This window comes from Pipistrellus hanaki, assembly GCF_964339955.1.
Source record: "Pipistrellus hanaki genome assembly, chromosome: 6".
Classification (NCBI taxonomy): domain Eukaryota; kingdom Metazoa; phylum Chordata; class Mammalia; order Chiroptera; family Vespertilionidae; genus Pipistrellus; species Pipistrellus hanaki.
Genome location: NC_140508.1, coordinates 61,946,729 through 61,972,293, shown reverse-complemented (window position 1 = coordinate 61,972,293; position 25,565 = coordinate 61,946,729). Strand labels below are relative to the sequence as shown.

Sequence of the window (25,565 nt, the reverse complement as noted above, 5' to 3'; positions counted from 1 at the left end):
TGACCGGCTCCTTTAGCCATCACCCTTTTCTGTAAGGCCCTGGGCCAGGCCCTGAAGATGGAAGACACAGTGTGGTCCTCCAGGAGCGCTGTCTTGAGGGCGGAAGGCAGAGGGAGCTAGCAATCCGAAGGACCACGCCACAATGGGGCCCGAGCAGCTCGCTTCCCGCGATCCGCTCGGGAGGGAGCCAGCCACCCCAGGGACCACGCCACAAAGAGGCCAGGGCAGCGGCTTCCCAGCGGGGGCTGCTCCGGGGACCCGCACCCAGCCCGCCAGGCGCACCTCGGGCCGCGGGTGGCTCTCAGCGCGCCCAGCCGGCCTGCGGGGGCCCCGCCCGGAGCGCGGCGCGCAGTGCCCGCGGGAGCCCGCCGCTCGGGTCGGAGCCGAGGCCGTGCATTACGGAAAGGATCGCTCCAGCCTCCCCGGCCGCCGTGCAAGATCAGGGGAACCCAGCGCGCGGCAGCCCCGAGCCCGCCGGCTCCCGGCCCGGCAGGAGGCAATCTTGCGTCCCAGCGACCCTTCCGTGCCCAAGTGGCTTCTCTCCCGCGCGCCCCCCCCCCCCCCCCCCACGCGTTTCTGGGGTGCAGCTCCTGTCCGACGCCCGTTTGCAGCGACTTCCCGGGGGTTCGGGTGAGCGACTCAGGGCTCCGTCTAGAAGACACGTAAAAGGATGGCCCCGGGGACCAGTGGTTGAGGACGGTGCAGCCGCGTGTATGTGTTGTTTTTATTTGCATCTATTGTTGGAGCCCGGACTGTGGTTCCCTTCCCGGGGGCGCAGGCCGGCCAGCTCCGCCTGCACCGCCCGCGGGCTCCGGAGCCCCAGCTGCAGAATGTGGGTGCCGGGCGGGCTGGGCGGGGCTTTTCCGCCCGATTGAGGCCGCAGGGGCGGGGTTCCAGGGCGACCCGGACCCGCCCGGCCACGATGCGGAACAGGAAGCACCGCGGTGCGCGGCGGGTGTCAGAGGACCCGTGAAATCCCGGGTCCTTGCCTTCCGATCTGCACGCGTTGTGGGATGCCGAGCGCCAGGGCCAGTGGGATCTTACAGGTATCCTGGTAACCGTGCTATAATGTTTATGCTTCGAGGTTCATTGCTATTTCTTGTTTCTGCAAGCTGGATCCTCCCTGCCCTTTTAACCTTGCAAGCTCACCTATTGGAAAAGAAAACAGTTATTTGCTGGGAAAATCACTATCACTGAAGGAAGGCCCGTGTTATTCAATCGCAGGGGTTTCTCGCTTCTTAGTTTATGATATAGATAGAAAAAAACGTTTGTTTTAAAATATCATTTAAGATAGAAATTTTAACCACAAATAACCCTTGACGACATTGTGGTAATAATATATTTAAGATAACCAGCAAAACACGAAAAAAGTGCATAGTAAACGTTCAAAAAATATGTTCTTATTGATTTTTAGAGAGAAGGAGAGGGAGAGAAACGCGGATGACTGCTTCCTGCACGCCCCCTATAGGGGATTGAGCCCTTATCCCAGGCATGAGCTCAGACCGCAATCAAACCAGCAACTGCCGCCGAAACCGGTTTGGGTCAGCGGTAGAGTGTAGGTCTGCGGACTCTGGTCAGGGGCATGTACGTTGGTTGTGGGCACATCCCCTTTAGGGGGTGTGCAGGAGGCAGCTGGTCGATGTTTCTCTCTCATCGACGTTTCTAGCTCTCTATCTCTCTCCCTTCCTCTCTGCAAAAAATCAATAAAATATATTTAAAAACAAAACAAAACAAAAAAACCAGCAACTGGAGGGAGCTCAACCAACTGGGTCACACTGGCCAGAATGTAAACTTTTTTGTGTGTGTGCTTTGGAGTGGGGAAGGAATTTAAATATTCAACAGTTTTGAAGTTAAAAATCAGTCAATGGATAAAATATTTTGCTCTCTTGTGTAGACTGCAGCTACTAGTCTTATGTGTTGGGGAGTATAGAACAATACTATAATTACAGGGTGAGGGGAAGTTAGGTTTACAGTCCTGAGAATGGAAAACAGTTTATTCTTATATTCTTATTTATAGGATTATTTTTCTTGTTTTCTTTTTTTTAAATGGATGGTAACCTGGAGGCTACAGAGCACTCCAGCTCTGCGGGCAGCACCACAAGTCTGGGAAAAAGTTTAAGAGAATAAATCTTTTTTTTTTTTTTTAAATATATATTTTATTGATTTTGTACAGAGAGGAAGAGAGAGACAGAGAGTTAGAAACATCGATGAGAGAGAGTCATCAATCAGCTGCCTCTTGCACACCCCCTACTGGGGATATGCCCGCAACCAGGGTACATGCCCTTGACCGGAATCGAACCCAGGACCCTTCAGTCCCCAAGCCGACGCTCTATCCATTGAGCCAAACCGGTCTCGGCAAGAGAATAAATCTTAAGCGTTGTCACCACATCCAAAAACTAACTATGTGAGATGATAGATGTGTTAATAAACTCGATTGTGGTAATCATTTCACAATCTCAAATCATCACGCTGTATATTTTAAATATATACAAATCGGTTTGGCTCAGTGGATAGAGCATCGGCCTGTGGACTGAAAGGTCCCAGGTTTGATTCCGGTCAAGAGCATGGACCTTGGTTGCGGGCACATCCCCAGTTGGGGGTGTGCAGGAGGCAGCTGATTGATGTTTCTCTCTCATCGATGTTTCTAACTCTCTATCCGTCTCCCTTCCTCTCTGTAAAAAAATCAACAAAATATATTAAAAAAAATAAAATAAAATGTTTGTCTTGAGCATTAGCTGAGGAACCTTCCGTAGAATGCCACCTCTTATATCCTATCTCAGGCCATCCTTTTATTAACCATTCTCCTCAGAGGATCAAAAACATTCCTTCTTTATAGGATGCAAAGTCCATTTCTGACTCAGATGCATCCATCAGCATTCTAAAGTTTCCCATAGAGAACCACTGTGCGTGAATGTCTTATTACAGAAGGCCACCCAGAGTTTCAAGGCTAATATGCAGATAAAAAGCCCGTATTGTGAAAGTATATATAATCTGACGCAGTATACAGAGAGGGTGGCTCTGTTGGATTCTGTCCTTTGAGCCCAGAGCGAGGGAGGGAATGGCTTTGCGTGGATCTCAGAAGCACACTGTGTGTGAATAATCACTTTTTTTGTGGGGAAAAGAGTGTTGACAAATGATGAATTCACACCAACACATTTCAAAGGGCTTATGACCTATTGGTGTAAGGTCCTGGAGGGGTGACTCCTTCTAGGAGTCAAATTACAATAATATTTGTGGACTTTCCCTATTATGCCTGCTAACTAAAAGCATCCATCTGATTGATTTTCATTTAATGATTTCCAAAGTAGTAGTAAAGTTTTATCAGCTGAATGGGCAGCAATTCTAATAGCGCTATTCTGGCCTCCCTGGTTATCAGTAATCAGACATATTATCGCTGTAAGAGCAGAGGACAGTTTGTTCAGTTGGGAATGTAGATAGAATTCTGTGACTCCATATTTCATTAAGAAAAAAATTTTAAATTGATTTCAGAGAGGAAGAGATAGAAAGACCTGTGGTGAGAGAGAACCATTGATCGGCTGCATCCTGAACCTGGGCATGTGCCCTTGATGGGAATTGAACCCGAGACCCTTCAGTCTGCAGGCCGATGCTCTGTCCACTGAGCCAAACCAGCCAGGGCTCCTTTGTTCTTCATACAGAACCACAGACCAGTCCTTTCCCTTTTCCCTGTAGGTTCATGGCTAAGACCTGGACATCATCTGCGCCTTCCCCGGGACTCCACAGTTTCCTCCTGGTGAACCCTTGATGGATCTGAGTCGTGGCTGCTGGCAGCTGCTGGGCCGGAGGAATGGCTGCTCTCCGATTTGGGTTTGGAAGGCTGAATTCTCATCTGTGGAAGAGAAGGAGTTTCTTGCTGTTGAAACTCACAGCTTTTGTCTGTTCCGTGCTTCTGTTTTGTGAATTTTTTATCTATTACTTAGTGATCCTTCGGTGTAATTGGCCCGAGGTGAAAACTTCAGCCCGTGACGGGGAACCAGGGACTCTCAAACCTGTCCTGAAAGCCATGTTTTTGGCTGACACCCACTTGCTTGGGGAAATCAGAGGCCACTGGCTAGACAAGTTACGGAGGTAAGAGCTAACATCAGGAATCTTTCCGAAATTTTATAGGCAAAAAGGTACCGTGCTCTCCCGGCTGGCCAGGCTTAATGACTCCAGGATACTCTTTGTTTTCCTCTCAAAGGGAAACAGGGGGCAGTTGACTTCTTTAATTTACTATTCACTGAGCAACTGTTATAGACAAAGACCCAGAATTTGGAAGGGAGGACTGGGTCTGAGTCTCATGACTTGGGACAAGTCACTGGGGCCCTCTGAGCCTGTCTCTGCCTCCTTGTCTGTAACGGGGTTAACACGAGAAGCGCCACAGGCTGTATGACGAAAATGCCCACGGCAGTGCCCAGCATGTGGCTGTGGTCAGCGAAGTGGGCTTCCTTTCTTCTGGGCCGGGCGGACCCTCTCCCGGGCACTGGGGTGTGTGTTGAGCTTGCTTGGTTTTGGTCCACTCTGGCAGCAGGAGGTGGCTGTGGCTGCCTCCCTGAGGGAGGATCAACTCCTGTCTCCACCTTAGACCTGCCCAGCGCTGTCTGTCTGTTTCCCCACAGAAGGCTTTTAGGAAATTTTAATGGTGGTGAAATACACATGACATAAAAGTCACCATCTTAAACATCTTTTGTTAAAATCCTCACCGGACAATTTGTTTTTATTCAGCTTTAGAGACAGAGGAAGAGGAAGGGGTGGGTGGGTGGGGAGAGATAAAGCAATAGAGAAAAAAAGATAGATAGATAGATAGATAGATAGAGATGTCCATGTAGAGAGAGAATCATTGATCGATTGCCTCCTTTACTTGTCCTGACTGGGGAATCAAACCTGTAACCTAGATATGTGCACTGACCAGGAATCAACGCAACCTTTTGGTGTATGGGATGACGTTCCAACCAGCTGAGCCACCCACCAGGGCTTAAACTTACATTCTTATATAGTAATTGTAATTGTCCGTTTGTGACTGGCTTATTTCACTTAGCATAATGTCTTCCAAGGTTCATCTGTGTTATAGCATGTGTCAAAATTTCCCTCCTTTTTAAGGCTGAGTAAGATCCCACGGTAGGTTTACACCACATTTTGTTTACCCACGCTCCCGTCGATGGACTTGTGGGTTGCTTCCATCTCTTGGCTTCTTTGAACAATGCCCACCAAGAGGTGATGGATGGGGGCTTCCGACCACCGGTCAGCAGAGCTCCCTTCTCGTCCCTGTGCCCTGTAAGCTGACCCCTTTTCCTTACCATGGCTCCACTTGTGTCTCGCTGAATAGGTGTCTATTCTTGCAAATAGCAATGGCCTCAGAGCACATGGGCCTTATGTTGGGTGGCAGGGGAAGATGTGTGATGTCCCCAGGGGTGGGTGAAGAAGACAAGACGAAAGAAGGACAGATGGAGGGGCTGCTGTACTTTTTACTCCTAGTTTCAAGCCATAAGAGGCATGACCTAGAGAAGGCCAGGATGAGACTGAGCTTCTTTGGCTTTGTTTGGGATCTTTAAATTGTGCTTTATTTATGCTCAGTCCCCCAAGTAGCCTTCTTTGTTCCGTTGCTGTGGCTCCTTCTAGATGCTTCTCCATGGCAACTAACATTAAGTCAAGAAAAGCTGAGGACTGTATTTTGGGAGGTATCTTGAGTGAAGCTGTACCATGCAGCAGTTTACAAGGGGCCTGAAAAGTCTCCTCTGACCAAAAGTTACTGTCCCCTATGTGTATGCCCAGGACGGGACAGTCCTCCTTAGCAGGGCGGAAGCAGTCAGGAAAGATGCTGTAAAAAGGAGGGAAGTATTGGGATCTTTAGGAAAATGACACAGTTGGTTAGGGGAAAAGAGAGGCAGGGCCGAGGAAGCACTGACATTTTTGAACACCTACGCTGTGCCGGCTCTTTACAAATACTCTCTCCCTTAATCTTACAACTACCCCGTGAAAGTAGGTTTCTGTGATCCTCATTTACCGACGAAGAAGCTAAGAAGCTAGGAACCAGAGAGAGGAGGCAACATTCTCAAAGCGTCACGGCTGGTTCTTGGGTGGAGCTGGGATGCTAAGCCATTGCTTGTCGGGTGCCAGCTCCAGGCTCTTGACTTCCACTTGTTCACCTAAAGCTGATGTTGGCGAATGTGCTTCTCTCATGGTCTCTCCCCGGCTCTGAGGGCAGGAAGTGGAGGTCCCTTCACACAGTGGAAGTTAAGCCAGATGCTGTCATCTGCTCGGGGTCGTGCAGAATCAGTCTACCCTGGGCGGCTTTGGAAGCTGCATTGAGCCCTCAGATCCCCGGGGCGCTCATGACTGAGTGTTGGCTTCGGGGTGCAGTGTGGGGCCTGCTCTGTGGGCACCGTCGGAGGAGTCGGCCTTCGATAGGTGTGGAGAAGCAGCCGCAGCAACAGAACAAACATGCAAATTGACTGACTCCCCTCTGGTGCATTTAATCAGGATCCTTTCTTTGGTCCTTCGGGGCAGTGGATGCGAATGCGAGGATGGGGCCAGAGAAAGAGGAATAGGGGGCCACTTCGTTCGCCTTTTAAATGGCCCATGAGACGGATGTGGGCTCCACCCGGGAAACAGCCTGATGCCCTTTTCCATTGCCTCCAGGGAGTGGCAAATGGAGAGAGCCTTCCAGACGGCTCTGTGGTTGCTGCAGCCGGAAGTCGTCTTCATTCTGGGAGACATCTTTGATGAAGGGAAGTGGAGCTCCCCCCAGGTAGGACCCTTCAGTCCTGGCGCCCTCATCCTGCTTTCACGGCCTGTGTAGGCAGCCCGCAAATGCACGGAGCAAAGTCAGAGAGGGGTGGAAGTTCTGCTTAATATTAATATTAACAATGCACAGTCTTGTCTTGAAGGTTAGGAGGGTCTGTGTCTAATGCCAATCTCGAGTTAGGTTGACTAATCTTATATTTGTCTGTGTAGGAAATATGCCGATTAGCCAGACATGGTTGGAAGGCACATTCCCACGAACCTCTTTCAAAAGGGGGGAAATTGGCAAGATGGATGCTATTTCGGTCGTCACCAAAATGACAGAATACACAGTGCAATGTGATTTGACTTTACACTCTTATTTAGCCACTAACTTGTAAGAACTGTGCTACATAAGTTACTTGCTACCATCCTCTTGTTTCCTTTCTTCTGAGGGAAAGGCTCAGAAGGAGCCCTGGGGGCTTAGTGGGCAGCTCCTCTGCCTTCAGGGGTGTGAGGCCTCTGTGGGGTATTGAGGTGATGGTAAGAGAGGCTGTTCTCCCCTTAGCTGTCACTGCTTTGCTTATTACATTTCTGGAATCTACACTAATAAAAGAGAAACATGCAAATTGACTGCACCCCAGCCATGCCCACCAGCCAATCAGGAGCAAGTATGCAAATCAACCCAACCAAGATGGCTGTTGCCATGGAGTGAGCAGGAGACGTGGGTTTCCCCAGCAATGGAGGAAGCCAAGCTTCCTGCCTGCTCTAGCTGGCCCTGGCCTCCGCTCAAGGCTACAAAGTTTCAATTATAGAAGATAAATAAATCCCAGATAGCAGGGCCTCTGCTTGGGTTGCTGGGGGTTCCTCCGTTCTGGAAACCACCATAGGCCCCTCGCCCAGGCCGCCCTATGTCCCAAGGGAACCCCCACCCTGATCCGGGACACCCTTCAGGGCAAACCAGCTGGCCCCCACCCAGGCCTTTATCCTATATAAGAAAAGAGTAATATGCAAATTGACTGTCACTTCAACACATAAGATGGCTGCCCCCACGTGGTCAAAGATGGCTGCCACAAGATGGCCAGTTGGGGAGGGCAGTTGGGAGGGACCAGGCCTGCAAGGGAGGGCAGTTGGAGGCAATCAAGCCTGCAGGGGAGGGCAGTTAGGAATGACCAGGCCAGCAGAGGAGGGAAGTTGGGGGCGACTGGGCCTGTAGGGAAGGGCAGTTAGGGGCAATCAGGCTGGCAGGGAAGCAGTTAGGAATCAATCAGGCTGGCAGGGGAGCGATTAGAGGGTGATCAGGTTGGCAGGCAGAAGCAGTTAGGGGCAATCAGGAAGGCAGGTAGGTGAGCAGTTGGGAGCCAGCAGTCCTGGATTGTGAGAGGGATCCCAGATTGGAGAGGGTGCAGGCTGGGCTGAGGGACATCTCCCTCCCCTCCTCCCCTCCCCGAGCACAAATTTTGTGCACTGGGCACTGGGCCTCTAGTTAATAATAATTAAAACAAGTTCTTCTTGCTACTTAGTTAAAAAAGTTTAGTCATTAATGGTTTTTGGAAGATATTAAAATCCATCGGTATTTCATAGGACAATCGAAAAGCTGTACAGAAGAAGTCTTGGTCCAGAAATGATAGGAACCCAGTGTTTATAGGTTGCAATGTTTGCTGTAATCTAGTTCAAAGTTAAATACGAGCTCGTGGAAATGCTATCTGTAAAAAGCAACTAGTTATAACATGAGATTGAATATCTATGTTGCTTTTCCAAATTAAGGGCAACATTTTATGTTTTTCTAATTTTATGTTATTCTGACTTTATATTATTCTAACTCTAAATATTATTTGTTGGGGTGGAGTCTTTGTAAATGCACTGAAGGATTCTGTACAGCATATTTCCCTAGGTTGGGCCATACTTAAAACATTTAGGATGAGGTTGATTTCTAGTCAACTAGGTATTGTCGATCCTAGAGTTATCCAATTGATATTTTTAAGCTTAATAAAAATAGGAACTATGTGAACATAATTCTTAAGATTTAGTAGTTAGACTTTGTTTCTTCCCCATGTCATCAGGCCTCACTTCCTCCGCTGTGGCCACCGTGAAATGCTAATGCTTGTCCTTGTCTTGGCGGAGACGCGTGAATTGACTTAATATGTCCTAAGAGTCTGTTCTTATAACACGTCCAGATCTGATGTGATTCCCAAGCTGGGGTCCTTGTGTCATCTTCAAGGGATGTTAAAAAAGTAGCTGTATGAACCAAATATATATTTTTTTTGGGGGGTGGGGGGGCGTGGAGGGTTGCCAGTTAATTTTTTAAGATGGGGATAGCATTTAATTAAATTTTGCATTAAATGAAACAATTAAAATATTAAGTTGGTTTTGGAAAAAGAAGTTTGACATAAAATTAAAAGTCCTAAGTTCTACATTAGCTTTATGGACATCGGATGTGGACAGGGGCACTAACGTCTCACCATCAGAATGGGGAGCAGCAGAGGAGAGAAGGTTCTCTGGGCCTCACAGTGACCGTTCTATCCCACAGGCCTGGGCGGATGATGTGGAGAGATTTCAGAAAATGTTCAGACACCCAGGTCACGTGCAGCTGAAGGTAGTTGTTGGCAACCACGACATTGGCTTCCACTACCAGTAAGTAGTTCACCGCAGCACTGCCACAGGGCGCGCTCGCTGACTGGGATTCTGAACCTGCTGCAGTTTAAGCCTTATCTGGACTGTGGGGGAAATCCGTGTGAAGTGTAAGCTCCGGAATGTGAGCTCCAGGAGGGCCAGGACTTTTGCCTTGGTGCATCGTACACCCTCAACAGAGCTCTTAAGAGAATGATTTGTGTGCGCCTTTGGGTGATTCTCACTTGAAACTTATGTTTAATGGCCCATTATTTTCTCTGGGAATCAGAAAACAAGATGAGGTAAACTTTAATAGCTAATATTTACGTAGTGTTTTTTTATGTGCCTGCCGGTGTTAAGCACCTCATGGTGCCAGTGAGGAAGCGGAGGCCCTTGGGAGTAAGTCACTTGCCGTAGGCCTGAGGGTTATCCAGTAGTGGAGGCGAGAGTTTCACCTTGATAACCTGGGGCCAACTGGAGCCCTGAACTAACCATGCTTGTCTGGGGCTCAAATCCTGAAAGGGTTTTTTTTTTTTTTTTTTTTTTTTTTTTTGTGTGTGTGTGTGTGTTAATAACTTTTTTTTTTTTTTTTAAATATATTTTATTGTTTTTTTACAGAGAGGAAGAGAGAGAGACAGAGAGTTAGAAACATCAATGAGTGAGAGACATCGATCAGCTGCCTCTTGCACACCCCCTACTGGGGATGTGCCTGCAACCAAGGTACAAGCCCTTGACTGGAATCAAACCTGGGACCTTTCAGTCCGCAGGCCGACGCTCTATCCACTGAGCCAAACTTGTCTCGGCTAATAACTCTTAAGAGGTTTTAAAATGGCTTGTTCTGGCCCTGGCTGGGTAGCTCAGTTGGTTGGGGTGTTGTTCTCTCCATCAAAAGGTTACAGGTTCATGTAGTCAGGGCATGTGTGTGTGTGTGTGTTGCGGGTTTGAACCCTGGTCAGGGCGCATATGGGAGGCCACCGATTGATATTTTTCTCTCACGTGGATGTTTCTCTCTCTAAAAATCAATGAACAGATCCTAAAAATCTTAAAAATGGCTCTTGTTCTTAAAAGTGTTTCTTTTTACAATTGAATGTAGGATGAGCAGATACAGAATAAGACGATTTGAGAAAGTTTTCAACCCTGAAAGGCTGTTTTCATGGAAAGGAATTAAGTGAGTATTTGTGAATTCTTACGTCCTTGGCAGCTTACCTTTTCAGAGGTGATTGCCATGCTGGGCCAGGCCCATGGCGTGTGGGGCCTGGTTTAGTCTCTGATGAAGGCGCCTCATCTCCTCCTTGAAGGTCCCCATTGGGGTCACCACCCTAGTTTCCCCTGACAATCCACAGCGAATGGGTTAGTCTCTGCCTAGCCACTGAGGGAATTTTATTCTTTCTGTCAGCACGATCTGTGGATGCTATACATTTCACCAGTCCACTTGGTGAAGAAGTGTTTTTGTTGGTTTAAAATTTACTCATTTCCCTTTGTAAAGAACGTTCCTGTACCGGTGTCCTAGGACTTGACGGCCCGTGTGCTCACTGCTCTGCAGCTCTGTGCCTATCCCCTACTCCCCTCAGCCTTGGCTTTTAGATCAGAGCTTCCTAACCCTCTACTTAGTCTGACCATCAGCAGCAGCTCCCCCTCTTGACCCTTTCTGGTCTCTGTGTGTGTTTGAGCACAGCGGACCCGATGGTACATGCACGTTATTCTAGCTGCGGACCAGTGGAAAGAGAAGAGGCGGGAGAGGAAGCTGTCCTTTTTTGACCATATCCTTCCCGTGGTATCCAGGACTCTGTGGGCTTTGGCCAGAGCAGTTCTCGGGGCCCATCCAATGATCTGATCTGGGTGAAGCCCCCAGGGACCAGGGGTCGGGGGGGCTCTCCACAGACACCCTGGTTCCCTCCCTTTGCCTGGAGGGCAGGGTCTAGTAGCTTCCTTTCCAGAGTCAGAATGGAGACTTGACCCAGAGTTTTTTTTCTCCCTGAGCCTAGGGTTCAAGAAGTTTTCATTAAATACACCGATCACATTTCAGGTCATTTGATTAGTCAGCTCCTCATCTCTAAAATTCTTTACAGTTCAAGCAAGCTTTACCACAGGTACTTTCTTCATGCCCTGCTGCTGTGTGTGTAGGAAATAAAAACAAATTGAACGGGAGTTTATAGAGAATATGACTAAGTGGTTGCCACGGAGAACCGCAGCTGACTTGGTGTGGGATTATCCACACCAGTCAACTCTCACCAGCACCCAGGCCCACCCCCCGCCCTGCCTGTTTGCCGAGTACACGGACATCCCTGAACATTGCCCATAGTTCACGTTAGCTCAGTGGTTGGCAAACTCATTAGTCAACAGAGCCAAATCTCAATAGTACAACGATTGAAATTTCTTTCGAGAGCCGAATTTTTTAAACTTAAACTTCTTCTAATGCCACTTCTTCAAAATAGACTCGCCCAGGCCGTGGTATTTTGTGGAAGAGCCACACTCCAGGGGCTTAAAAAGCTGCAAGTGGCTCGCGAGCCGCAGTTTGCCGACCATGGCATTAGGTAATAAGTGTCTAACCTTCACTTTCCAGTGGCAGGCCCTACTCTGTTGTATTCTTTCATTTGATTCTCACCATAAGCCGGTGGCATTGTGGACTATTTATATCCCTATTTTGCAAGGAAGCTAAGGAACTCGCCCAGGGACACATGCGGGGCTTAGTGGTATCTGTCCTGGGAGCTCCTGTACGCTTGCATTTGTCCTGAGTTCTGGGTTACAAACCCTTTCCCACGTCTTGGACTCCACTCCCCATAATGCCAATATGGACTCCCGCCTAAACACACGGAGATGTAAAGCTGTTCTGGGAGTCGCGTCCTCCTGTGGACGCCTAGTTGCATTTCCCGGGGATAATGCTGCAGGAAGACGGCACCCGGGCAGCCCCTGACTCTGCTCCCTCTGCCTCAGTTTTGTGATGGTCAACAGCGTGGCCCTGGAAGGGGATGGCTGCAGCATTTGCTCTGAAGCGGAAGCCGAGCTCGTGGACATTTCTCACCGGCTGAACTGCTCCCGAGAGGTAGGCGGTGAGGGGAAGGGCACAGGTGCCTTCTGTCCTGGCGTGTCCTACGGGCGTGGCGATCGGAGCACTGTGCTTGTCCTACACGTGGCGTGTCCTAGTGGCGATCGGAGCACTGTGCTTCTGTCGGTCTCTCAGCTCCCTCTCCCCTTCCTGCCGTGCGCCTGACACTGGGCCTGCCAGGCCCGCTGACCGAGCTCTGACCAGCAGGAGCCGCGCCCGGGCCGGTGTGGGGATGGGCAGCCGCCGCCGGCCTCGGCCCCCGTGCTTCTGCAGGTGAGGCGGGGAGACGGCGCTCCGGGTGTCGGGCAGGGCCGGGCAGGGTCCCGTGAAGTCACGTCTGACTCCTCTCCATCCGGCAGCACTTCCCGCTTTACCGGCCGAGCGACGCCAACTGCTCCGGGGAGGACGCGGCGCCCCCGGAGGAGAAGGCCGTCCCCTTTAAGGAGAGATACGACGTGCTCTCTCGGGAGGCCTCACAGAAGGTGTGCCAGCTCACCGGGCTCACCGGGAAGCCAGCTGAGTCTTGCAGTTTCCACTCAGGGATTGGGTGGGGGGAGGGGAGGGACAGGGTTCTGGCAGTATTTGAGATTTTCATGTCCTTGTTTTGTTTCCCCCCTCCCCCAGTAAATCCACTTCTATTTGCTAATATCCAGTTCATAACATTCTCAGCTACTCTGTATTCTTCCCACCAAACACAAATGTATTTAGAAGTGGAAATGGAACGTAGGGTTCAGTTTTTAGGGACTTAACAATGCTCTTTCTTAAATGCGTATTTATATAATGTTATTGGTAATCACGTGTAAACGTATTGATGAGATACATTAGCTATTTATAAAAACAGTGAAATCTGAGAGAAGAGCAGATCCTCTTTGGCAGCCTGGACTTCCTTGGAGTAGTAGCATCTGAACAAACCAGAGGACGCTAAGGAGAACTCAGAGCGGTCCTGGGAAGCAGGGGTTTCGGGTCTAACGGAAGGGGGGCTGGGCCGGCGCTAACCGCCCGCTGCTGTCTGTCCCCCGTGCCAGCTGCTGTGGTGGCTGCGGCCGCGCCTGGTGCTGAGTGGCCACACGCACAGCGGCTGCGAGGTGCTCCACGGGGCGCGGGTGCCCGAGGTCAGCGTGCCGTCCTTCAGTTGGAGGAACAGAAACAACCCCAGCTTCATTGTGGTAACGTGAACGTTTATTTTCGTCTCAGAGCTTTCATACGTATTTTAAACCAACACAGTCATCAACTATCAACAGCTGCAATCTGTTAAAAACATACAAAAGCCACACACGAACGTCCCCACCCCACATGCACAGGGAATGCCTTTCCGCCAGTATTCGGGGGGGGGGGGGGGGCAGCGGGAGCAGCTGCTTGCAGAGCGGTTTATCCTTCAGACTCTGTGTTTACTTTTGTAAGGGAACAGGCTCACTACTTCACTGGCTAGGTGCAGCTTCCTTACTGTCTTATTGTCCTAAGGGGCCGTGAGCTCTGGCAGAAAAGGGCTGCAGCTCACACGCACACACACGTTGCTTGAGGCTGCTTCAATCGGGGACCACCCGAGGTGGCAGCTCCTTTCTTTTTGCCCCTGGGTTGCCGCATCCAGTGCCTAATGCTTTTATGCCAGGCACTTGTGCTTCCACAGATGATGGGAAAACCTCATGTTGTCAAATTCAAAGTCAGAAATGAAAACATTCCCCGCTGTCACCCCACATAGTAAATACGTCTAAAAAAAACCAAACAAACCAAAAAACCCGCCGAGATGCCTCTGGCACATGTGTATACCCAGGCGGCAGATTGCTGATTTTAGCATCGGGAGGCATGAAAAGCAGCCTCGCACTCCTGTTCCTCCTGTTCTACGTCTCCCTGCCTCTCTGAGTACCTCTCCGTGGTAGAGGAACCCTGCGTGTGCAGGCTGCGGGGGGGGGGGGGGGGGGGGGGGCCCTGCTTCGGTCCCTGGTGAGGAGGGCTGCTCCCTGCCTCACCTCAGCAGCCAGGGAAGCGGCTGTGTGTGTAGGATGCTGTCGTGTGGGAGCTGTGCATGCTCCCTGCAGCATCACATTCTTTCCTTTCCTTTCCAGGGCAGCTTGACGCCCACGGAGTACGCCCTGGCCAAGTGCTACCTTCCCCTGGAGGACACGGTTCTGATCACGTACTGTGCGGCAGCGGGCTTCCTTGTGGTCCTCGTGCTGGTCCACCTCGGACTCGTAGCCTCACCTGTTCTTTTTGGCTATAAGCTGCTCAGGAAGTTTAAGACCATGTGAAGAGCAGGAGACCTTTTGCACTTAGTAATCGATATCAAAGCCAAAGGAAGACGGAACTTCAGGCCGTGCTCACGTGAGGTGAGGCCCAAGGAGACTGTCTGGATGCGCACCACAGAAATGCTAAATCACGGATGCAAATTACGGCAGAATAAATAGTTGACTGTACTGTTCTCATGCTATGAAAATGGAACGTGTACTCTACGACAAGTCTGTTTTCTCATTTCCCACCCCCCAAATGTATGTGGAAATAGAGATTGTATCTGTACAATATGTAAATGCTATTAATTAACGTCATCACGTGCATGCACTGGACAGGCCTTCCTTCCCCGCGAGGGAGCCAGCGGCCCCGCAGCACACGGGGGCTGAGGCGTGCACGCACCAACCATCGGGTTTGCGCCTGTCCTCCTACCACGTTGTTCTCAGAGTCCTATGTATTAGAAAGCTGTACAGTGAAAATAAAAGCACAGGGGACACGAGGAGGGATATACAGTATTGTCTACAAGACTTAAAAATCAATGTAATTTCCTCTCTAGCAGACTGAGGTGTTAAATTGCAACTTAATGCCTATCAATGATGAAAATAAAATTGAAAAATGGGTGAGGAAGGGCTTTTGTATTTAAAAATAAATATCTTGGTAATTTAAGCCAGAGGATGTGTGTGTGTGTGTGTGTGTGTGTGTGTGTGTGTGTATAGTTTTTCAATCAAACTTTTAAATAGGAAGTTTAGTGACAGGAGGATTGTTGAGTCATTAAGTAATACATGTAATGATATATGCCTTCATTTTTTGGTGGGGGGTTTATCTGTCCAGTTTTCATGTTTTACTTGGAAAGAGCAATGAAAACTGAAAATAAGTTCTGCTTTACATGTCTCAGTTCAACTGAGAGTTTTGTCCAACAGTTAAGGATGAGAGGAGCAGGAGTTCGGTGATAAATAAAATGTTTGTGGCATTGATTGTCTATAAAGCAGTCATCCTCTCATGTTACTCTAGTAGTGTCTAACATTGGGGAAGTTTATAAAGGATCATAAAAATGCTAATTATACTATAGAGTAGACTCTAACATACCAATACATATCAGAAAACTAAAAAGGAAACTAATGAAGTAATGCAGGCCAGGCTGTCACTTCTCTGGGTTTGTACTGTGGAACTACAATTTTGGACACCATTACGGATGATCTCTGACCTAAGGACACTACCCTCAAAGCTGTGGCTGCAGCTAGAATAAAAAAACGTCTCTGCTACAGTGATTCTTGCTTTCTAGATACACCGTGCCATAACTTTTGAGGCTGCATTTGCAAATCTTTCAAGATTTGAGAACTAGCCATACATGTTGACTTTGTGTTTCAAACAGAAGTTTCTATGTTTCTTCTTCGAAAGGCAAGTGAAGGTGCCATCCTTGGAGTCTCCTGGCAGACACAAACGTGGACTCCCGCTTGTCTTTTTCTTCCTGTTTGCTTAAGGTGGGACCTGTGGTCAAGTAAGTGGCTCAAAAGCTTTGACAGTGGGAATGGTCAACCCATTTCCTCTCAGGGAACATGCAAACATCTTGAAACAGCAAAGTAATCAAGGAACATATACTATCTGGAGAGAAAAAACATCTTGGTTCCCTATGTTCCCTGAAGGGAGCTTGTGATGTCAGTAAGCATTATTTGTAAGATGTGGAAGATTACTATATATTACATGTAATTTTTTAAAGCCAAGGAGTATCTTTCAAAGTCTCACCTTGATAAAATGTCCTAAACTCTACAGATACCATCATTCCCTTCCTTAGAGAAGCGGCAGGTCACATAGATACTTAGCTGTTCAGCACAATAAAAGCACGTTGCTTTCACAGGGGAGGCCATAATCAAGGCACAGAGATCTACCAGGGTTTTTCTTTCGTAGTTATACAAAATAGCCTTACATTGTATGATCTGTACAGTGTAATAAACCAGCAATAAAACAATGAGAGTATATGAGAGGAGACTGTTGCCCGAGCAGAGTGGACGTCTAGAGAATCACTTTCAGGCGGGACACACTTCCTAGTAGTGAAGGGGGTAGGTTTTCTGCCTAAAAATAAAAGGCTCCAAGTAGCTCTAATCCAAACGCCAGGCTAACAGAGGCTCCAAATATGATTGGGAAAAAAAAAGGTTTTCTTGCCGCTCTGTGGCCTGGGGCCTCCTACGCCGTGGGCTAACGCAGATCAGAAGCAGCGGCCACTTGTCCTCCTGCAGCTTCTTAGAGCCAGAACCGGAGAGCCGGGGCGGCCCGCAGCTCTCGGTCCTGCTGGATAACTCGGGGAAAGGGCGCTTTTCCGCATCTCCCAGGTTTTTAATGAATCAATAAACCACTGACCGGATGAATCAAAGGGGCCCCACCTGGAGACATCGCACTGTAGTGTCACCCCAGTGAGAGCGGATGGCTGGCAGTGACAGACTGGGGAGGGCGAGAAGGGTGGGGAAAGTCATGGTCCATGAAAACAAAAGCTTCAAACCAAACCTGAGGGGAGCGGAGGTAGCCAGAGGCTTGGTGGTCACACCCCGGAGCCGACACCGAGCAGGACAGACGGCACTGCGGACCGCACTGGGAAGTCCCTGCTTTCTACCATGGCTTGGGGCTGCCGGGCAGCCTGGGGGTGGGGCTGTGGACAGGAGGACGGGGGAGGGGGGGGGGTTTTGGGGGGGGCGGGCTCCAGGAGGCGGCCCCCGGCGGCTCACAAGAGTTCGTACTGCTTGAGGTGCATCCGCTGGATGATGTCGCGGCAGTCGTTGAAGACCCTGCGGATGTTCTCCGTGTCCACGGCGCAGGTGAAGTGCGGGTAGCAGTAGTGCTTGCCGTCCCCGGTGGCCGTGCTGATCCTCTGCAAACACAGGGCGTCTGAGCTGCGGGGCCTCCTGGCCTCCTTCCCCAGGGGCGCAGGGGACCGCAGCCCCACCCCTCACTCTCAGAGAAGAACCTGGGCACCACTTGGACCAGAGACTCGGGGCTTGGGGTGTCTGTCTGACAGAGGAACACAGCCGTAGGGCGTGTCCAGCTAGTGAATGTTTAGCTGGAAACCAAAGAACCTCGCCCTCCTCGGGCTGCGGAAGCTTAGAGTTCAGTCGAGGCAGGGCAGGCATTTAAAAGGCAGCCACACTGGCTGGTTTGCTCAGTGCTGGTCAGCGTTTGCAAACTGCAAAGAACAGTCACGCTCTTAAGACGGTAGGAAAACATTAATAAAATTGCTTACCAGAAACAGATCCCGTATGAAGAACTTGGCTCTTGTCACTTTGGGATCTTCTCCTGCATCTGGTGTCGCTGTAGAAATTACAAGTGGGATTTTATCTGAATAACGTGAAACAGAACTACAACTCGTATGAAAACTTAAAAGGCATGACAAAGTTGGACTGTGAGCCAGGCTGGTATGGCTCAGGGGTTGAGCATCGACCCAGGAACCAAGAGGTCACTAGTTCGATACCGGGCAGGGTTGTGGGCTAGATCCCCAGTATGGGGTGTGCAGGAGGCAGACGATCAATGATTCTCATTGTTGATGTTTCTCTCCCTATCCCTTCCTCTCTCAGATCAATTAGAAAACAAACAAACATGGCACCCACTCTGATCTAGGCCCTTCTGAGCCTTTTCCCCATTCACATTCTGAGTTCATGGAACCAGCCAGTAGTTCTGAGCTCCTGTGAAGGTTACTTTCCTAAACTGTAGGCTCTCATCACTCTCCTCCCTTATCTGTGGTCTGCGGAGCTCTGCAGGTGCTGAGTCAGCCCTGGCCGGGAGGCCTGCCAGGCGTGGCCAGGGAGGTGCCAGGGCAGGCCCGGTGCAGAGGGGAGGGAGGAGTGAGCAGGGAGGAGCACCGGTGCAGAGGGGAGGGAGGAGTGAGCAGGGGAGGAGCACCGGTGCAGAGGGGAGGGAGGAGTGAGCAGGGGAGGAGCACCGGTGCAGAGGGGAGGGAGGAGTGAGCAGGGGAGGAGCACCGGTGCAGAGGGGAGGGAGGAGTGAGCAGGGAGGAGCGCCGTGGGACGGAGGGAGTGGGGGAGGAGTGAGCAGGGAGGAGCGCCGTGGGACGGAGGGAGTGGGGAGGAGTGAGCGGGGAGGAGCACCGGTGCAGAGGGGAGGGAGGAGTGAGCAGGGGAGGAGCACCGGTGCAGAGGGGAGGGAGGAGTGAGCAGGGAGGAGCGCCGTGGGACGGAGGGAGTGGGGAGGAGTGAGCAGGGAGGAGCACCGGTGCAGAGGGGAGGGAGGAGTGAGCAGGGAGGAGCACCGTGGGACGGAGGGAGTGGGGAGGAGTGAGCAGGGAGGAGCACCGGTGCAGAGGGGAGGGAGGAGTGAGCAGGGAGGAGCACCGTGGGACGGAGGGAGTGGGTGAGGAGTGAGCAGGGAGGAGCACCGGTGCAGAGGGGAGGGAGGAGTGAGCAGGGAGGAGCACCGTGGGACGGAGGGAGTGGGGAGGGGTGAGCAGGGAGGAGCACCGGTGCAGAGGGGAGGGAGGAGTGAGCAGGGAGGAGCGCCGTGGGACGGAGGGAGTGGGGAGGGGTGAGCAGGGAGGAGCACCGGTGCAGAGGGGAGGGAGGAGTGAGCAGGGAGGAGCGCCGTGGGACGGAGGGAGTGGGGAGGAGTGAGCAGGGAGGAGCGCCGTGGGACGGAGGGAGTGGGGGAGGAGTGAGCAGGGAGGAGCGCCGTGGGACGGAGGGAGTGGGGAGGAGTGAGCGGGGAGGAGCACCGGTGCAGAGGGGAGGGAGGAGTGAGCAGGGAGGAGCGCCGGTGCAGAGGGGAGGGAGGAGTGAGCAGGGAGGAGCACCGGTGCAGAGGGGAGGGAGGAGTGAGCGGGGAGGAGCACCGGTGCAGAGGGGAGGGAGGAGTGAGCAGGGAGGAGCACCGGTGCAGAGGGGAGGGAGGAGTGAGCAGGGAGGAGCACCGGTGCAGAGGGGAGGGAGGAGTGAGCAGGGAGGAGCGCCGTGGGACGGAGGGAGTGGGGAGGAGTGAGCAGGGAGGAGCACCGGTGCAGAGGGGAGGGAGGAGTGAGCAGGGAGGAGCACCGTGGGACGGAGGGAGTGGGGAGGAGTGAGCAGGGAGGAGCGCCGTGGGACGGAGGGAGTGGGGAGGAGTGAGCAGGGAGGAGCGCCGTGGGACGGAGGGAGTGGGGAGGAGTGAGCAGGGAGGAGCACCGTGGGACGGAGGGAGTGGGGAGGAGTGAGCAGGGAGGAGCGCCGTGGGACGGAGGGAGTGGGGAGGAGTGAGCAGGGAGGAGCGCCGGTGCAGAGGGGAGGGAGGAGTGAGCAGGGAGGAGCACCGGTGCAGAGGGGAGGGAGGAGTGAGCGGGGAGGAGCGCCGTGGGACGGAGGGAGTGGGTGAGGAGCGCAGTATTGCTCAGGGGTCGGGGGAGGTGCAGCGTTTACTACTTCCTGGACCGGTCAGGATTGGCCTCCGTTTGTGGGAGATTAAATCAACATCGATAGGGATCTTACGCATGTTTGTGAACTGATTCGGAAGTCCAAAGAGTTTTCTGGAAAGCTGAGTGACCAGAATCAGGGAGCCTGGGCGAGGAGCTGCACTGACCAGACCCACAGCTGAGAGGAGGGCCAGGACCAGGGCCCAAAGGAGGGGAAAAGGAGGAGTGTGTGGTACTGGCTGGACAGTGGCGGGAAGCCCCACCGTACTGGCTGGATGGGTCAGGGAAGGGGGGCTGGTGACTGGGAAAGTGAAAGCAGAGCCGATGGGTCAGGGAAGGGGGGCTGGTGACTGGGAAAGTGAAAGCAGAGCCGATTGTCGGGAGACAGGAAATCCAGCAACAGAGAGGGCAGCACCAGGGGTGCTCTGGAAACCCCGGTGGGGCGGGTGTAAGCCGCCTTAGCCTCCGGAAGCACACCCGGGGCTGGCTGAGGTCAGTGCAAAGAGGCTGATGAATTTTCCTAACTTCTTGGCTGGAGTTTCCAGGAAAGTCCCTTTCACTCTGCTCGATCCGGGTTGGGATTCAAACGTGAGAAGTGGTGTGATTGTGCTGTAAACAAACCGGTCCTCTGAGACTCTGGTGGCCCCGGGTCTGCTCGGGATGGCAGAGCAGCAGCCCGGAACAGCTCTGCCGGGCAGGGCCGTCCTGCCTTCGCCCTGGGGTCCCAGGTCCCGGAGCACCAGCAGACGGGTGGCCACCCTAATGGGAATCACCAGTGTCGTGGCCCAAGTCACTCCTCGAGACGAGAGATGTAGACACGGGGCTGAAAGCCTGGGCTCCGGAGGAAAGGTCCTCACAGGCTCCACCCGAGTGACCTTGAACAAGCGACTTTCCCTCTTTCAGCCTCACTTCCCACAAGAAAACAAACAACGAAAACTCCCACGTGGGTTACCGGGAGGGTTCAGCGCGGAGGTCACTGGAGAGGGCTGACTGAGGCCCAAGTGAGGCACTGAGAGGCAGGCAGAACCTACCCCAACGGATGGCATTTTCACACCCAAACTGACCATCCCCCGACGGCACCGTTCCGATGGGAAGGCAAACTGCAGCTCTTACCAATGGAAGCCTCCTAGGACGCCTTCAGACGCTCCCACTTGAGGGAGGGGCAGTCGCCAAGAGGAGGGATTTTAATGAACTGAGTGTCCTAGAGCCACCAGGACAGGTCGGAATGATAGGGCTACTGAACAACCAAGTCTTTTCCTTAATCGGGGGAACCTTGTTTTGAAACCTTACCATCTTCAGGAACAGTATAGTTTGCATACTCTGGGAAATAGTCCTCAATTTTTGACTTCCCCGCCAAGACTTTCTCCGCCAGCATATCCTGTTTGTTCAAGAACAGGATGATGGAAATGGTCCGCAGCCACCTGGAGAGGAGACATAGATACACGCGTTGGACATCCGCTCTGTGGGGAAGAACGGCGAACGCAGGAGGGCCTCGGGGCAAGGAGGGCACGCGAGGACGTAGCCTCTTCTGATAGACCGGTATCTCCATCCCGCACTCTGGCTCACAACGGTAACTAAATAGAGCAGATGACGTAGCAGTTTTAGCTCCTTCTACCTTATCTGCCCTGGGGGCAGACACTTACTGGTACCAAAGCTAAGGGTTACTCATGTAATAAATACACTTGGATTATTTATGATGGGTGTCACTTCCTAAGAAAGTGTCAGAAAACTAGAGGAAGTTACAGCCTTGTTAAGAAGATACAGGACTCATGAGCTAATCGCACAGAACATAGTTGTGGCTGGCTTGGTTTTCCCCTGCCACCTCTGAGCAGGTCTGACTCTCCAGACGTGGGCAGAATGTTCATCAGATCTAGATCTATCTAGATCCCGGCGCTGGACAGGCCAGGCTGGGGGCGGGGGGAGGAGGACTCAGGCATGTGGGGGTGCAGGCGGGCAAGTTCTCTGTCTCATTCCGACAGACGCTGAAAACTGGCTTAACACCAGTTCAGGGTGCCCATCAGCAAAGCCTTTAGAAATCCCATTCCTTCAAAGGAATCAAGCTGATGGAATGTGTACAGGAATCTTACTATGAATTAGAAACACAACCCATTCTCCCCTCAAATGGAAATAGCCTTAAGGTTTCTTCTAGTTAAAAAATACAGAGCCCTTGCCCTGGCTGGTTCAGCTGGTTGGACGATTCTATTCCTGGTCAGGACACATGCCTAGGTTATGGGTTTGATTCCCAGTTGGGGTGCATGTGAGAGGCAACTGATAGGGTTTTCTCTCTCTCGCTCTTCCTTCCTCTCTCTAAAATAAAAAAACATCCTCGGGTGAGGATTAAAAAAAATACATAGTCCTTGTAAAAATAAAATTTTAATTATAGAAAAATTAATACATAGGAAAAAATAAAATGTAATTACACCCAGAGACAACTATTAGAATGTTTATGTTTTTACTTTTTGTTTTTTTTCTATCCTCACACATATTTATCATGTTTATAAAAATAAGTTCAAGGTATTTTTAAATTTGCCTTTTCATTTAACAACATTGTAGTCATTTTCCCATGTGATTGTGTGTGTGTGTGTATATCTATATCTATATCTATATCTATATCTATATCTATATCTATATCTATATCTATCTATATCTAACTATTTTAATGACTCCAACACATTTCTGTGTATACCCAGTATTTCTTGACTCTCTTTCCCACTAACTGTCTTAATAGTATAAAAATAAGAACAATTGTTGGAACACTTTATCAGAGAAATATTGGCCTGATGACCTATTGGCCTTTTGCAAGGCCAGCTTATGTTTCTGACCCCCATGGTGCTATTTCTTCCCAAATATTACAGAAGACACTGATTTTTACCTCCATGTGCAGCGTTTGGGGTGTGTGTGCCATTCGCTCCTGTGCAATAGTAGCACTTTCAGACAAGACTGCACTTTTGAACTGTAACTGATCCTAGGGGTCACCTAGCTATATGTGGATGCTTAAAACTGGCACTTTCTAAATTCTGAAAACCAAACCAAACCAAACCAAACCAGTTTTGTACCCTAGATATAATCTTGGGCTCTCCAAACAGAGATTTAACTTTTCTTCACAGCCTTGGCTGGTTATCTCAGTAGTTAAAGCAGTGGCCCTTGCACCTAAGGGTTGTGGGTTCGATTCCCAACCACGGGCACATATGTGGATTGCAGGTGTGATCCCCCACTCTGGCAACCAATTGGTCTCTCTCTCTCTCTCTCCCTCCCTCCCTCCTTCCACTCTCTCTAAAAATCAATGGGGGAAAAAAAGTCAAGTGAGGAACACTAAATTTTCTCCACAAAGCACTAGCAGGGCTCCATTAAGGAACGGTCCATGTTAAGTGTGTCTGTATGTGAGATGGACTAAAAGAGATACTTCTTGCAGTTTTGGATTTACCAGTAAGGAACGAATGAATTTATCTGGGGAATAATAACAAAAGTGAGCGGAGTGATACTTTCAATGAAAGAAAATTTGCAATCCAGTGGCGAGACTGAACTTATCGTTTTTTATCACCTGTTGTTCCAGATGCTTTCGAAAAGGTCCAGGGACTCTCTCAGCCGGTTGGTGTTGTTATCTTCCCGGATCACCATGTTGTAGCTGCTGCAGGCTGCCACGTAAATGATGGCAGTGACGTCTTAGTGGGAGAGGAGAGGAAGTTAGACAGATGTCGCTGGGGCTGAGGACAAAGTACACATCCAACTGCCACCATCCCCAGGGTGGTTTTCACTCCCTGCCCGCGAGAAAGACGTGAACCAGCAGTGTGTGTGTGTGTGTGTGTGTGTGTGTGTGCGCGCTCGAGCAACTGGTCCTTTAGTTACGTGCCTGGCCAGGAATCCACCCTGTATTATTAGCACATAGCAAATGGGAGCTGGGGATATTTAAATTCCTTACTTATGAGAATCATATTTAAGGCATTTTATAGATGACCTCATGCAAAACTACTTAAACAGAGTGGCAGGAGCTAGGGGAAAACTCATCCCCTTTTCTTGAGGGAGCATAGAAATCACCGTTAAAGCACTGGATCCACTTTCTTCTCTCGTCCCTCTGGCCACCAACATCAAACATGCTGTGGAAGGAGAAGAGGATGACAATTACTTGGGCTGTGAGGACGCACCCTGCACTCTGTCTCTTCTTCCTGCTGCCCGCCTGCAGCACAGCCTGTGTGACCTGGGCCCGTGTGACCTGGGCCCATGTGACCTGGGCCCGTGTGACCTGGGCCCGTGTGACCTGGGCCCGTGTGACCTGGGCCCGTGTGACCGGGGCCCGTGTGACCTGGGCGTGCAAGGCCTCGGCAGGCTGCTCAGGCAGCCCCGGGTGTGCTCCAGGGAGCCGGCCTGGGCGTCCACAGCCAGTCGTTTCTCGGGTCGCAGCCCTGGCCCTGTGGTCATTGGGTGGCTCAGGCTCCTCTTCTTGGGCCAGCCTGTGAGGTGCACCCCGCTGCCCGCATTTCAGGCTGCAGTTTCTCTCTACCTGCCGCTCCGATGCCTGGGATCTTTCTCCTTCGCAGGCCTCTCCAGTCTTGGACCCTACACCCACTGCATGCACTTCAGGGCCACACGTTCACAGCTACTTATCGGGAAGGATGGCAATACATTTGGGATTCACGGGGTCTCCTGGCCCCACGCCCAGTGGGCCCCAGACGGCAGCAGGGCAGGGCTCCTGCCCACAGCCCCCCAGCAGGCCTGCTCCCAACAACACACTTACTGGAAGTTTACTTTGTCCACTTGGAATCGTGTCTCAAAAATCCCTGATGTCAGAACTCTGCATCTGAGAAGGTCCTGGAGCAGGGAGAGAAAAGCAGACCAAGTGACACCACTGCTCTCCTGAAGGGAAGGAGCCCGGGACGCAAGCATAAGGGAGCTTTTCAAATAGCGGTTTCTTCCATTATAAAAGAAGCAACAGTGCAGTAATGAAAACTCAGACAGAAGTGCTCCGTCTCCCTCCCCGAGCCCCTCCCCCGGGAAAGTCACAGTTAATGCATTGGTCTGGTCTTAGAGACTTGATAGCTGTGCTTTATTTTTATTATTATTTTTTAGGATTTTTATTTTTAATCACTGATGAATGTAGCCACTGCTGTGCTCCTGACAGCCACACCCCTCCCTTAAGGTTGTTGCCTGCACTCTCCTGGTACAACCGAGAGCCAGCTGCTCAGGGTTTAGAGCCATTTGGGTGAGAAAGCAGAGGAAGTGCAACTGCATTCACAGGCCATGGATGCTCTGGACTGGGTGCTAATTGATTTAAGATTTCCTCTCTCCCCCGCAGACTTCTCTGCTCTCTAAGATAAAAGCTGATTGTGGCCGGGAGGGGAGGAGAAAGCCATAATTTTTTTAAGCTGAGACCTCTCGTACGTATGCTTGCCAGATGTCAGGGTGTTTTTTTCTGATCACAAATCCATTGCGATGTTGGTGAAGCAGACACTGCCATCTCTCCGGAAGCTGAGAGGTGGTCCTCCCCTCTCAGCCTGAAGGGAGGTGCTCAGGACAGCCTCAGGGGAATGAGTCAGGGCTAGGAGGGCCCGCTGCTCTGCCAGGTAATGGAGCGCTCGCTCAGAGCCAGCCCCG

The 25,565-nt window shown here is 51.1% G+C and overlaps 2 protein-coding genes across 6 annotated transcripts in view; one reads left to right on the top strand and one right to left on the bottom strand.

Annotated features, from left to right (window-relative positions):
* Positions 1 to 405: 405 nt before the first annotated feature.
* On the top strand, positions 406 to 15,266 carry MPPE1 (metallophosphoesterase 1). Of its 2 annotated transcripts, none has more exons than XM_084887694.1 (10): positions 406 to 711; positions 3,691 to 4,086; positions 6,637 to 6,745; positions 9,248 to 9,351; positions 10,421 to 10,495; positions 12,262 to 12,370; positions 12,581 to 12,646; positions 12,733 to 12,855; positions 13,399 to 13,539; positions 14,437 to 15,266. In XM_084887694.1, exons 2-10 carry the CDS (start codon positions 3,806 to 3,808, stop codon positions 14,617 to 14,619), a joined length of 1,191 nt encoding a protein of 396 aa, XP_084743820.1. In that variant the 5' UTR covers positions 406 to 711; positions 3,691 to 3,805; the 3' UTR covers positions 14,620 to 15,266. The 2 variants fall into 2 exon arrangements, with proteins under 2 accessions (XP_084743820.1, XP_084743821.1); XM_084887695.1 differs by lacking the exon at positions 406 to 711 and adding an exon at positions 893 to 1,046.
* Positions 14,848 to 25,565, bottom strand: part of GNAL (G protein subunit alpha L) — an 84,555-nt gene continuing 73,837 nt past the window's right edge. For all 4 annotated transcript variants that reach the window (XM_084887690.1, XM_084887691.1, XM_084887693.1 and 1 more), the window contains 6 exons: positions 24,709 to 24,782; positions 24,012 to 24,070; positions 23,518 to 23,638; positions 21,267 to 21,397; positions 17,826 to 17,893; positions 14,848 to 17,456 (listed from right to left, as the gene is read on the bottom strand). In XM_084887690.1, coding sequence (XP_084743816.1) covers positions 17,310 to 17,456; positions 17,826 to 17,893; positions 21,267 to 21,397; positions 23,518 to 23,638; positions 24,012 to 24,070; positions 24,709 to 24,782 — 600 coding nt within the window. In that variant the 3' untranslated portion in view covers positions 14,848 to 17,309. The remainder of the gene's footprint in view (positions 17,457 to 17,825; positions 17,894 to 21,266; positions 21,398 to 23,517; positions 23,639 to 24,011; positions 24,071 to 24,708; positions 24,783 to 25,565) is intronic.

Excerpts from the sequence above, each read along its gene's own strand:
- MPPE1 (XM_084887694.1), top strand. The coding sequence starts at position 3,806 with ATGGCTGCTCTCCGATTTGGGTTTGGAAGGCTGAATTCTCATCTGTGG. Across the intron at positions 4,087-6,636 it reads TGGCTAGACAAGTTACGGAG|GGAGTGGCAAATGGAGAGAG; the intron begins GTAAGAGCTAAC and ends CATTGCCTCCAG. Across the intron at positions 6,746-9,247 it reads GGAAGTGGAGCTCCCCCCAG|GCCTGGGCGGATGATGTGGA; the intron begins GTAGGACCCTTC and ends TCTATCCCACAG.